Source organism: Molossus molossus, unplaced genomic scaffold (assembly GCF_014108415.1).
Source record: "Molossus molossus isolate mMolMol1 unplaced genomic scaffold, mMolMol1.p scaffold_m16_p_17, whole genome shotgun sequence".
Lineage (NCBI taxonomy): Eukaryota > Metazoa > Chordata > Mammalia > Chiroptera > Molossidae > Molossus > Molossus molossus.
The window spans coordinates 69,946,803-69,960,785 of record NW_023425352.1 but is presented as its reverse complement, the minus strand read 5'-3'; the positions used below and the strand labels follow the sequence as shown (position 1 = coordinate 69,960,785).

General features: G+C 45.2%; 1 protein-coding gene across 1 annotated transcript; it reads right to left on the bottom strand.

Moving 5' to 3' along the window:
- Window positions 1-223: 223 nt before the first annotated feature.
- Window positions 224-13,436, bottom strand: PTPN20 (protein tyrosine phosphatase non-receptor type 20). The gene is made up of 3 exons (XM_036265608.1): window positions 13,242-13,436; window positions 1,097-1,159; window positions 224-289 (listed from the first exon to the last, which is right to left on the bottom strand). Exons 1-3 carry the CDS (start codon window positions 13,434-13,436, stop codon window positions 224-226), a joined length of 324 nt encoding a protein of 107 aa, XP_036121501.1.
- Between the last annotated feature and the right edge of the window lie 547 nt (window positions 13,437-13,983).

Here is a 13,983-nt window from a genome sequence, read left to right as displayed (position 1 = left end):
GGGATTTTATTTCTTTGGAAAATGTGGGCAAGTATTTTGATATCACCTAAGTAGAATAGGCAGGTAAGCACTGTTCACCCCATCCCAGTGATGCTGCGCTAGGGAGCGGCCAGAAGGCAGGCAAGGGGGCCCCAGCAGCAGAGCCCTGCGCGCAGCCTGGGCGCTCTTCCCGAGGGCGCGCCCAGCCACGTGGCAGTTTCCTGTGTGGCAAAGGAAGTCCTTCTCAGTCCAAAGTCACAAGCTTCTGCAGAACCGCAAGCACAACTGTGTAGCAAAAGCAATACTGCTCCTGTACGTGGAAAACAGCGGAACGTTAAATAGCTGAATACCAATGCCCACTTGTGGAGAACACATGCAGTCTTCCACTACAGCCCTACAGAGCGCACACTTAACTGCGGACTTCTTCACATAGATACATTTTGTTAAATATCGGAAAGATATTTAAAAGATCACAATATAGTTCTTGGTCCAGAACTAAAGGCTTAACTGATTGGAGGGGAAACGGACTCTCAAACCAATCTATTTGTCCTGGGCAAATCAAACTTCAAACTTTCTTTTAGATATAGCCTCAGGGCCCTCAGACAACACTAATTCAAATATGATGCTTCTTATTATTCAACACTGGCCTAAAAACAGGTCAACCTAAAGATTTAGGGGTAGCTATTTGTTTTCATTATCCATACTCTCTTAACCCACCCACACCCAATTAATAATTAACCTGTGACAGAGTGATATCATCTTATGCAAGCCAATGACTTTAATATTTTAGTGGCATGTAAATAAAATACCCCAGAATTGCTATCCATACATTTATGAAAAGTTGAGGCATGTTACTCAAACCTCACGGCAGGTGGAGGAAACTGACTAGGCACCAGGAGAGCAGTCTCGTCCTGGCCCCGTCTTGCTGAGTGACCTATGGGACAGACTGCTCGCTCTGAACGTGAACTTCTACATCAGTAATGCCAGAGAGCAGAACCATGTCCACCTCAGAAGTGAGAACCGGGACATGGGGGTAAAGGAGCGTCATGAACTGTAGCGTGCCCCACGTGTCCACCTTCACCCACCATTCACGGGAGCGGGCGCGGTGCGCGCTTACCTTTGTCTGAACCATGCCACAGCGCTGCTCTCTCATTTGAGCCACTATATTTTTGATGTTGAACTGCAACAGGATGACAGTAATTGTATGTTATCCGTATGTGGGGGAAACATACACCCACAGATTGCCAAATGAGTGCTGCATCCTGCTTTCCAGTAAAAGAGATGTCAAGATTTAACCAGAAAGATCTCATTTTCAGTCATAAGACAATGTACTATTTTTAACCTAGTCTAATGGATAAGGATGACTTATATAAATGGGTTTCCAGGAAAAAGCAGAAAGCAATCATTTATAACAAGAAATGCTCTCCAAAAGAAATAACAACAAATTTTTCCCTGTGTATACTTTTCTGCTCTCCAAAGGGAGAACTTAAAGCAGCATTATGATTCTGGAAAAGTCTGAAGCCTGGAAGACTTGTTCTGGCCACAACAGCAGCACAGCTGTTTCTCATAAGCAGGGCCCTCTGCACTCCAGGGAGCCCCGAGCCGCAGCTGGCCCGTCACAGAGTCTGCACGTGTGCACGGGGACCTGCTCTGCCCAGCGCCATCGCTGAGCTGGTGCCAGTCTGCAAAAGGCTGTGCTGGTCACAGCACAAGGAGGCCAGAAACTAGCAGTACGTTCAGAAACTCTTCCGTCAGTCCGACAATGACACAGCATCACGGAGTGTCACCGGGGCACAGTCCACAGACCAGCTAGGCTGCTGCTGAAGGTGCCTGGGCACTCAGGGGGAGCTGAGGACAGTCATGTGCAGCAAGACCATGATGGTACCAGAAAAGGTTTAGGTTTGTCAACCATAACCCAAAAGTATGTAAAAATCATTTATTTTTATAACTTGTCTTCTTTTTTTAATCCTCACCCGACCATATTTTTCCACTTATTTTCAGATAGAGTGGGAGGGAGGGGGAGAGAGAGAGGAGGGAGACAGAGAGGGACACACATTGATGCGAGAGAGACACACTGACTGGTTGCCTCCTGCACGACCCCAACCAGGGCCGGGACGGACCGCAACCAAGGCACGAGCCCTTGACTAGAATCAAGCCCATGACTCTTTGGTCCACAGGACAACATTCTAACTGCTGAGCCAAACCGGCCAGGGGTAATTTGTCATTTTTATAATAACTTAACATTTTAAAAGTTTTATATTGAAATAATTATATATACACAGTAAGTTGCAAAAAAAAAATGTACAGAGAAATCCTGTGTATCTTTCACCCAGTTTCCCCAAATTATACCACCTGCGATAGCAACAGTATAATATCAAACCCAGAAAACTGACATTGGTCAGATTCTGCCAGTTTTACATCCGTCACTTGTGACTTGTGTGTGTTTCTGTGCAATGTTATCAGACATGAAAACCCATGCAACTGCAACCACAATCCAGATGCTTAGCTGTTCTACCACCAGACTTCCTTAAGCTTTCCTCAGAACTGCCATCGGACAACCCTGACCCTTGGCAACCAGCGACCTCTCCTCCCTCTCGATAGTTTGTCATGTAGAGGAATAGATGAATGAAATGATGAAATATCTAACCTTTTGAAACGGACTTTTTTTCCTTCGGCATTGTTGCCTTGAGACCCATCAAAATTGTTGTGTATGTTAATAGTTCTTTCCTTCTTACTGCTAAATAGTGGTCTGTGGTCTGGAAATGTACCGAAGTTTTCACTTCAACTTGTGGAAGGACATCCTGGCTGTTTCCAGTTGGGGTTATGAATAGACCTGTGGAGAACATTTGTGTACAGGTTCTGTGTGTACGAGTTTTCATTCCTCTGAGATAAGTACTCAAGAGTGCTACTTTTGGGGTTATATGGTTAAGTTTAGTTTAGTATTTTTAAAGAAATTATAGCACTCTTTTCCAGAGTGGGTATACTATTTTACATTCCCACAAGTAATGTATAGTTAATCCAGTTTATTCAGATCTTCACTAGCACTTTTTACCACTATTTTTTGCATTAGCCTTTCTGATAGATGTCCAGTGAGATTTCATCATGGTTTTCATATAATTTTCCTAAAGGCTAGTGAAGCTAAGCATCTTTCCATGTGCTTATTTGTCACCTACACATTCTCTTTGGTGAAATGTCTGTTCATGTCTTTTACCCACTTTATAATTGGATTGATATTTTTGCTTTCTTTCACAATTCAGTTTTGAGGGCTATTTATTATTCTCCATGCCGGCCTTTGTTGGATATATGGCTCACAGTTTCTCTAAGTGCACAGCTTGTCTTTCAGCCTCTTCATTGGATCTTTCACAGAACAAATAATTTTAATTTGCTCTCCCCTAATATCAGTGATGGCAAGATGTCTTCTCTCACCACCTATATTCAACACAGCAAAGGAAGTTGTAGGTTGTGTGATAAGGCCAGAAAAAAAAAGGATAAGGGGAATATGAATTGGAAAGAAAGAGATTAATCTGTCCCTATTTGTGAATGGAATGTTTGTCTATGTAGAAAATCCCAAGGAATCGAAAAACAAAACAACCTCTTAGATCTGAGTTCAACAAGATTACAGGATATAAGATCTACACACAAAAATTAATTGTACTTTTACATAAGAACATGAATGTATGGAAACTGATAGTAAAAATACAATACCATTTACAATTATACCAAAGACAACAAAATAAGTTTAACAAAGCATGCACAGAATTTGTCTGCTGAAAATGACAAAATGCTAATGAAAGAAATCAAAGACCTAAATAAATGGAGAGGCATACCATGTTCATGAATTAAAAGATTCAACATAGTAAAGATGTCAATTCTCCCCAAATTGATCTAGATTTAAAGAAATTCCTATAAAAATTCCTGCAAGGTTTTCTGTAGACATAGACAAGCTAATTCTAAAATTTGTATGGGAAGGCACAGACCCTATATTTGTTCAAACAATTTGTAAAAAGAAGACTAATGTGAGAGGAATCACTCTACCTGATGTGAGGATTATTATATAACTACAGTAATCCACAGTGTGGCACTGGCAAAGGAATAGACACGCAGATTAAAGGAACAGAACACAGAATGAAAAACAGTTCCATACAAAATGCTCAATGATTTCTGACAAAGGTGCAAAAGCAACTCAGTGAAGGAAGAGCCACCTTTTCTACAAATGGTTCTGGGACAATTGAGCATCTGTAGGGCAAAAACAAGAAGAAAGAAAGTCAACCTTGACCTAAACCTCACACCTTATTAAAAAATTAACCCCAAATGGATTGTGGACTTAAATGCAAAACATAAAACTGCAGAACTTTCCAAATACAGCAGAGGAAAAATTCTTTGCAATCTATGCTGATGAGTACTTAGACTTGGCAACAAAAGCGTGATCCTTCAAAGGAAATATTGATAAAATGAAACCTCACTGAATTTAAACACCACTGCTTCTTTGAAAACCAGTTTTATAATTTACAATTTAAAATTAGATGAATTGTGGAAATAAATCTGTATTTTTCTAGCCTCAGTTTACTGGTGGCAGACAAGCGTCACTGGACTGTTGTCGTAAAAGGACAGACTTCTGAATGCAGTTGTGGTGACTGACCACATGAGGCTCACGGAAGCAAAATGGGTCAGAGAAATGGAGACCCAAGAAACTCGTGTTAATTTTACCCGGAATTATGATTCCTCACGTATTGAGTTTCATAGCCATTATTGATTATGAACTGCTAAAACCACACTTGTGTTCACTGCATGGATGTACTGACTAACCAAGCAAAGCAAGCATTAATATTACTTGTCATGTACATAAAAAAATAATAATTTCAGAGACAAAAGAATTATTTTAAAGAATATTAATTAAAAATCCAACAGAAAGTGATGTTCAGTATTTCACATGGAACAGCAGTGCTCTGCAGACTTATAAAGTAGCACTTGGAACTGCTAAGAGTAAAAATCCATTCACAATTGCCGAGACAACGGTAAAAACTGCATTAAACATGCCTTCCTGAGAATGCTGGGTAAATACAGGGATGAGCAAAAGTAGGTTTACAGTTGTGAGTGCATGAAACAGAGTTTAGCCCTGGACAGTTTGGCTCAACGGTTAGAGCGTCGGCCTATGGACCAGAGAGTCCCGGGTTTGGTTCCCGCTAAGGGCACGTATGTACCTCGGCTGCAGTTTGTCCCCGGCCCCAGTTGGGGTCTTGTGGGTGGCAACCACTCTATGTGTCTCTCTCATATTGATGTTTCTCTCTCTCTCTCTCTATTCCCCCCTTTCTCCCTCCCGCTCTATCTGAAGATAAATGCAAAAATGTCCTCTAGTGAGGATAGAAAAAATATATATAAACAGTTTATTCTTGTATTATTATTATTGTATTTATTATCATTGTTGTTATTAACCTACTTTTGCCCACCATTGTATGCTGCAAAAAAAAAGTTAAAATACCATTTTCTAATGACACCACAGCTTGGTGAGTCCAGGGACTGGTTAATGATGTGGAGTGGTACTTATTTATGAAACAAAAGTAGCAAGTTATCTACCAATGAAACCTAATGAGCGCACACATGCTGCTCACACAGTGCTTCAGTGGCGTGTGGTCTGCACACAACACGACACTGAGGAGGAAGCCGTGTTCCATCAGTGTGATTACTCACACACACTGTACAAGAAGGCAGGGCCCCGCAGTGCCACCACGGCCGCTCGGAGCCCAAGTGTTGTGGGTCACGTCCCAGGAGAAGAGCTGCAATGACCAGAAAACTGTCTAAAGCAGTGACACAGATTAAGGAATTTATGCCAGAAGGTAAATCAACAAATGCTTCATCCAGAAAGTCTTCATAAAAAAAACAAAACACCTGCCAGATGAACTGAACTGTGTGCTTAGCGGCGCAGCAAGAACCTGGGTTACTGCTTCGTCGTGAGACTGGTGGCTGCAGAGGGCGGGGGCGCTGTGCAGAGCCTCTGAGCTCCAGAGAATCTGTCTCCAAAGTTTCAGGGAATTTTTTTCTTTACTGATTTTTAAGTAAAATCAGAGGAAGGGAGAGGGAGTGAGATACAAACATTGATGAGAGAGGACATTGGCTGCCTTCTGCACGACCCCCACTGAAGTTCAGGCCCACAACTGGGCATGTGCCCTGACCAGGAATCAAACTGGTGACCTCTTGGTGCAGGGTCGATGCTCAACCACTGAGCCACACTGGCCAGGTGCAAAGTTACAGGGATTTTTAAGCAGCCTTGATTAAAAATGAAAATGGCCATAAAAGTAACAATTAATGAAGACAAATAGATGGTTACATAGCCTCAGGTTTTTATATCCTGTAGAGTTATAGTTAGTAAACGAACCCTAAAATGTCAGAGGTCAGGCTTGTCTGGCCACACGTGCTGCCACGCAGCTGGCAGGGAGTGCGCGTCCGCACGTGCGTCCACAGCACACGCCTGGAGCTGCACCTGCCGGGCCGCACACCGGGCACGCTCCTGGGAGGTACACCTGTCTGCCCGAACGCTCCTACGTGCGCACTCTCCATTTCGGTAAGCTAATCTGCAGCAGGTAACAGACGTCACAGGCTGATGCTGGTCCAAGACCACACTCTGAGAATCTTGGTGTAAAATCTTTCTGAAAAGAGTAGAGGGGGCATCAGTAAAAATGCATGATGTCGAAGCTCAATGGAACACTGAGAAGGAAACAATGCCTGTATTTCCTACTTTGAACCACGCGTTTCATCAAATGTAAGCATTTGTGACCACAAAATGCATCATTTTATGTACTCTTCTAATTAAACCGACAGATGGCTTATTATAAAACACTTTTAGAGCTTAAAGAAGCTATAATGTGGGGGAAAGACAGTGCTCTGTAGGATCATAAAATAGAATATTTACTGTTTTTACAGTTTCTACAACGGATATAAAATAAATATAAACAAACTACTTAAGAAATTATGATGAAAAATACATAAAAGAAAAATTATACGAATGCATTTTCTGCTAAAAGGACAAAAGAACACGAGTTATGGAAATAGGTAGCGTCAGGTCCGGTGTGCAGCAGGTTTGAGAATATCGGTCTTGTTTTTGGCCACCCACTTCAGATCCATTCTCCGTAAGAGCCCTGAGTTTGCTTTGGAAAACCATCCTTCCGCCTTTCGCAACCTTTGGCCTAGGCCAGTCCTGCCTGGCCAGCATCTCCCGCAGTGCGAGTTAGGGAAGGGTGTGTAACTCGGTCGGAAACAGTGAAGTGCAGGAGACACTGAGCTCAAGATTCTGAAAAGAAGAAAATTTCCTCTGTCCTTCAGGAGTTACTTTTTTTTTTTTTTAATTCTCACCACAGGAATTATTTTTCCATTTATTTTCAAATAATAGAGGTAGAAAAAGACAGAGAGGAACATCGATGTAAAAGAGACACACTGACTGGTTACCTCCCGCATGACCCTGACCAGGGCGGGGGACAAACCGCAACGAGGTCCATGCCTCTGACCGAAATTGAACCCGCAACTCGTTGGTCCCCACCCTCCGCGCCTCGCGCCCGCTAAGTGAGCACACACCTTCCTCTCTCACCTCTGCAGCCCAGGGAAGCACTCAGTGTCGCTTTTGGCTACAGACCTAAAGTTGCATTTCCTAATCAGTTTAATCAACAATAAAGGTATAGTACAATCACCATGTGCCTAATTACTATGTCTATCAGCTGGTTCTAAATTAAGAAGTAAATAATTGCTGACGATGAACTCAAATCCAACAGCATCATTATGCTTCGTTTCGAGATGAGAAAACTGGGTTTCAGAGGGATGAGCAGGTTGCAGCCACTGAAAGGCCGCAGTGTGCCAAGGTGCCAGTCACGCCCTGGGGCATCGCATTACCTCTGGGGTCTACATTTCTCTCACTGTGCTCACTTGCCACCTTCTGTTCATTAAAAATAGGCACAGCCCTGGACAGTTTGGCTCAGTGGTTAGAGTGTTGGCCTGCGGACCAAAGAGTCATGGATTCGATTCTGGCCAAGGGCACGTACCTCAGTTATAATTCCTCCCTGGCACCGGCACGGGAGGCAACCAGTTGATGGGTCTCTTTCGCATCAAAGTCTCTCTCTCCTTCTCTCTCTCTCTCTCCCTCCTTCCTTCCCTCCCATGCTGTCTGAAAATAAACTGAAAAATATCCTCAGGTGAGGATTAAAAAAAAAAAGGCACACTCCATCAACATGCCCCAGCAAGGTTTAAAAACTGTATCTGTGGGTGGCGGGCAGCAAAAGAACCTGAACTGACGTGGACTGTACACGCACTGCATCCTCAGCCATCCGTCCGCGCTACAAACTAGACCCTCACGACCGCCTCCAGGGCGGCAGCGGCTAAGTCAGCAGCAGGTACCCAAAGCTCACGTCTATTTACCACGTTGCTCTTAAAGGCCACATATTAGTCTTCAGAGTGCTACTGACATGGGTTTATCTGCTTATCCACATACTTACTGAGAAGTTCTTTTCAATGGCGCAGAACACAACGTCCACGCAGATGAACACCCCGGTCCGGCCCACTCCCGCGCTGCAGTGGACAATGACGGGCCCTGTGCGGTGGCACTTCCTCACGAAGCGGACGTACTCTATGAAACCCTCCAGTGGGGCAGGAGTGCCATGGTCTGGCCAGTTGGTGAACTGCAAGTGCTTCACCCAGTGAGCGGCTCCAGTCTGTTGAGAAGGGGAAGGGGGTTGGAGAGAGGGAAAGAGAAGGAAGGGGAGAAAGGGAGAAGACAGATTTATCAAGCTCTTATATCTGAGGTCTCATTTCAATTTCTAATATGCTAGTAATGATGATAATATTGGCTATAATAAAAATAAGAATACTAACAGGTAACATAAATTGACCACTTAGTATGTTCCAGGTGCTGGGCTAGGAACTTCACAGGCATTATTTATTTTAATCCTCACATTAACCTTGGTAAGTGGCACTACTTTATCCTCATTTTACAGGTAAAATGTAAGGGACGCATGCTAGGTCGGGAGATGCCCATGAGGTCGGGACATGCATGCAAGGTCGGCAAGGTCAGGAGATGCACGCGAGGTCGGGAGATGCACGCGAGGTAAGGGTGGGCACACGAGGTCAGGTGATGCATGTGAGGTCAGGAGATGCATGTGAGGTAGGGAGATGCATGCGAGGTCAGGAGATGCATGCGAGATCAGGAGATGCACGCGAGGTAGGGAGATGCACGCGAGGTAAGGGTGGGCACACGAGGTCAGGAGATGCATGCGAGGTAGGGAGATGCATGCGAGGTCAGGAGATGCATGCGAGGTCAGGAGATGCATGCGAGGTCAGGAGATGCATGCGAGGTCAGGAGATGCATGCGAGGTCAGGAGATGCATGCGAGGTCAGGTGATGCATGCGAGGTCAGGAGATGCATGCGAGGTCAGGTGATGCATGCGAGGTCAGGAGATGCATGCGAGGTCAGGTGATGCATGCGAGGTCAGGTGATGCATGCGAGGTCAGGAGATGCATGCGAGGTCAGGTGATGCATGCGAGGTCAGGTGATGCATGCGAGGTCAGGAGATGCATGCGAGGTCAGGTGATGCATGCGAGGTCAGGTGATGCATGCGAGGTCAGGAGATGCATGCGAGGTCAGGTGATGCATGCGAGGTCAGGTGATGCACGCGAGGTCAGGAGATGCACGCGAGGTCAGGAGATGCACGCGAGGTCAGGAGATGCACGCGAGGTCAGGAGATGCATGCGAGGTTGGGACATGCATGCGAGATCGGGAGATGCATGTCTAGAGCTGACACTATCCTGTAGGCCTCCTGAATCCAAATCTACTATCTTTCTTCTGCACCATGAGGCTGTAGAAAAAACAAGAATTCAAAAGATGGCCTAACATGTTAGAAACAATATAGAATAGCAATCTATCTTAACTTAAATATTATGATACTAGCTTTAATTAAAACAGGTGGGTGCTATCAAGTTGCCTGACTGGGGGGCACCAGTCTCCTCTGTCAATGAGGACAGGGTGCTTAACAACCCTGTGAGTGGACTGTGGCCACCACTCTAGTGCTGAGCCCCCTGGAAGTGGAGTTAGGTTGACAGATATAACATTGTGAGTTTTCCCATCATCCCATCCAAAGGGACCACCCTTCTCTCAATGTGGAGCCCCAAATTTACTTCACTGGAGACCCTCGAGGAAAAATCAGGATGGGTTTCTCACCCCTCTTGTGCTCCCCCTAGAGCATCATTTTCCCAAGTTCAAAGCAGAAAGCTCAAGTTTGAACCACTGGTGCACAAAACCCAGTGATGAAAACAATACTTGAATATCCTGTGAAGGCATAAAGTTCAGGAGGACTCTCACCCCATCACATTTCAGAGACCAAATCTCTTCTGCTAGTTGATCACTGAGAGGCTGGCAATGGTGGGTCTCACCACTTTCTTGACCTACCCAGAGCCATGAAGACAGAACTGCTGATGCAGATTATCTAAACATGAGCCACATGGTTCTGAGGCTTGTGAGCTCAGCCCAAAGGCCACCGTCCTAAACCCCTTGCTAAGACTCCAAAAGTGGATCCCCGAATCGGAGTCCTTGCAGGCAGGTCATTCATCTGTGCCCCCCACCTGGCCTGTACTCCCCAAGCATGCCGTCCTGACATGGCATGCATCACACACCATTTGGAGCTGGTATGTTTGGAGTCTTCTTTCCACACTAGCCTGTAAATAGTCGAAGAGTTGAGACTGTATCTGCTTTACATCTCTATCATTTGACATGAGACCTGGTTGATCGGAAGGAAGCAACAGGTCTCAGGGGAAGGAGGGGTCAGGCGAGTCCCCATGGAATGAACAGAGAACAGGCGTAGTGTCTAGCACACAGGCAGCAAGCTCTGCACCTATGTCCGCCATTAGTATTCTTGATGTCCCTGCTCCTCACTCTGGGCTCTGACCCTCCTCATACTCCTCAAGTCTGTCTTTTCCCATCCCTCCCTACGCCTCCGTCTCTCCACTTTGCCCTTTGCACTCAGGTCCCCCATCCCACAGGGATTTCTCAGAAACCTGACTAAGCTCCCTAGATGTCTCTCCCATGTCCTTGCCTGGCCTCCCACAGGCACTTCACTCCGCGGCACTGATGGAGGCCACCTGCTCTGTCCTCAGGTGCCACAGAGCAGAGGTGAGGTCACACTGCTTGCTGCCCGTTCCCGCTTCCAGTTCACTGTCCTTTCTACTTGAATAGACCCCTCTTCCTCTTGAGTTTCACACCTCCTACCCTCATCGTCTCATTGTACAGCCCGGGGCGGAACTTCCTGCTTGATCTACTTCCTATATTCGCTGAAGACCCTGACCTTCCCCGCGCCACAGGTTCTGACATCCAGGGCAAATTCAGGGTCTCGACAGCTCAGTAGACATTCTAACCTCACAGCGTTTTTCTTTCTCTCTTGCTGATGAGACCACTCCTTTCTTCTAGTCCTCACAATGATGACCACTCCTTGGACTCACCACCACCTGTGATGTCCAGTAAGAAAAATCTTCTAGTTCCTAAAATCCCCCCCCCACCTTCTGACCACAGATGGTACCACCACCTCACGTGCACATCCAACCACAGCCGGTACCACCACCTCACGTGCACATCCGACCACAGCCGGTACCACCTCACGTGCACATCCGACCACGGCCGGTACCACCACCTCACGTGCACATCCGATCACAGCCGGTACCACCACCTCACGTGCACATCTACTTCACAGCAATGCAGCAGGATGGACTCTCCTGTCCCTGTGTCCTCCATTTACTCCTAGTTGACTGGCCCCTGATTTCACTCATCTCCCTAAATTAAGACTTCATGACTTATTATGTGAATCATTCTCTTACAAACTGTCAACGCCTTTTGTCATTTGAATCTTGCCACATATCCTGGCCAGTCCCATAAACTGTGCTCAGAAATCACACAGTGAGGCTGCTGAGAAGAAGATAATCACGTAGCTGCACATTTTATTTCAATTGCAAATGTATAGATTCCAACCTCCACACCTCCAGGGACCCTTTTCCTGGGCATTTTGCTCCAATCGACTTTTTTAGTAACGACTCCAAACCTCATCCCTTTTCCAGGCTTCCCGTCTGACTCCCAGCCCCTTCCCTTCTGTTGAACACAACTATCATCTAAATGGCTAACCAAATCCATGCAGAGAAATGTAACACATCACTTTCTACCTATGAGTCATTGCCTTCCTATTGTCCAAGTCTACTAGAGCAAGAAGTCTGTAAATTATCCCAGACAACACTCCCCCGTAGAACTTTCTACAATGACACAAACGTTCTATCTGTGCTGCCCGAGATGGTAGCCGCCAACAGCATGTGACTGCTGCAAGTGAGAAATAAATATGTTATGTGTTATGTGAACTTAAATTATTTAAACTTCAATAGCCACGTGTGGCTACCATATTGGACAGCATCATTTTTTAACACTCTTCTGCCATTTGTAAGTCACTAGTCAGAGGTCACATCTAAGTCTACCCATTTTATCTAAAAAACACTTGAAGTCACCCTGGTCAGTTTGGCTTAGCAGTCAGAGTGTCAGCCCGTGGACCAAAGGATCACGAGTTTGATTCCCAGTCGAGGGCAGGTACCTGGGTTGCAGGTTTGATCCCTGACCCTGTCCCTGCTTATTTTCTGTAGCCTCATCTCATCTCTCATTGCTCTATGGCATTGCAATTTCACATTCCAGAAACACTTAAGTACTTATATTTCTTTATACATACCCCATGCTATTTTACATCTTGATCATCTACTTCCCCTTTCCATCTTTCTCACTGGGTAATTCTCAATTCAGAATACACCACCTCCAGCAAACCTTCCCAAACCCCAAGCAATGCTAAGTAGTTCCCTTCCAAACCCTCCACACAGACCTCACTGTGATCCATGAGCACAGCAACGGAAGCATCAGTGAGCATACTAAACTCTCCACTGCTCAGTACGTAGGCCAGTGCCTGGCAGTGGCCAGCACACCGCAAGGAATCGATACATCGTGTCACACTCGGCAGAAGCAGCCCAAGGACATCCCAGGATTAGGCAACTTGCAGCACTTGCTCTCCTCGCCCCACCTTCCTCCTCCCTCTCCAACCAGCTTGATGAAGCCCAAGCAGGAGTGTGGTGTCCCAGGTTCTGGTACCTGGGGGAAGTGAAACTAGGTGATTTTAAAACTTTCCTAGCCTGTACCTTATCCTAACTTCTCATCTGGACATGCATGCTTATCCAATGAAATAGTCATCTGATACTGATTTTTAAAAACTTACAGACTTCGTCACAACTCGAAGTACTCGAACAATGAAATGTTGAAGTATCTGGTAGTTCTCCAGGAAGATACGACAGCTTTTCAGTTCCAAAGGCTTCTTCAAAGACATGGGCCAGTAATGATGGCATTTGACAGTCCCACCTTCGCTCTCTCTGGTTATCATGATAATGACATTAGAGTTATTTTCCAAAACCATTTGCCAAAAGTCATCTGTGGTGCCTGGCAGTGGCCCTTGGGTAGCGATATAAAAATATTCTTCTCCAGAATTGATCACTCTAATATAACTGGCATTAATGTAGTCATTGTTTTCTCCAAGAGGAACACGTGTTGAATCATCTATTACAAAAACAGAAACATCTGGTAGATAAGGAAAAGCAGGAGACATAATACATCCAGACTTCCTGAAAGCATTCCATACAGATAAATCCTCTGAATTCTTTGACTAATAGAGAAGATGGCATAGGAGTTTCTATGAAAAAGAGTTATTTGAGTCCATGAATTTAAATTTTCCCCTCCCCCAAACGTACTGGCATGATCTAAGAAACATACAAGTAGGAGATTTTTTATTTTAAATCAGTTTCTACTGAACAGAGAAGGATGCTATCAGTCTCCAGACACTTTGGGAGATCTCTGTCTAACATGGCACAGGGAGAATTGGGTCAAAGGAGGAACCTACGAGGATGCCACTGTTCACAGCCGAGGAGGAGCCCTTCGAGGAGAAAACGAAAAGCATTCTCCTACAA

Coding starts and splice junctions, on each gene's coding strand:
- PTPN20 (XM_036265608.1), bottom strand. CDS start 13,436: ATGGTTTTGGAAAATAACTCTAATGTCATTATCATGATAACCAGAGAG. Junction 1,160..13,241: donor TTCGAGTTGTGACGAAGTCT/GTAAGTTTTTAA, acceptor ATCCTGTTGCAG/TTCAACATCAAAAATATAGT. Junction 290..1,096: donor GTGGCATGGTTCAGACAAAG/GTAAGCGCGCAC, acceptor TTCCACGTACAG/GAGCAGTATTGCTTTTGCTA.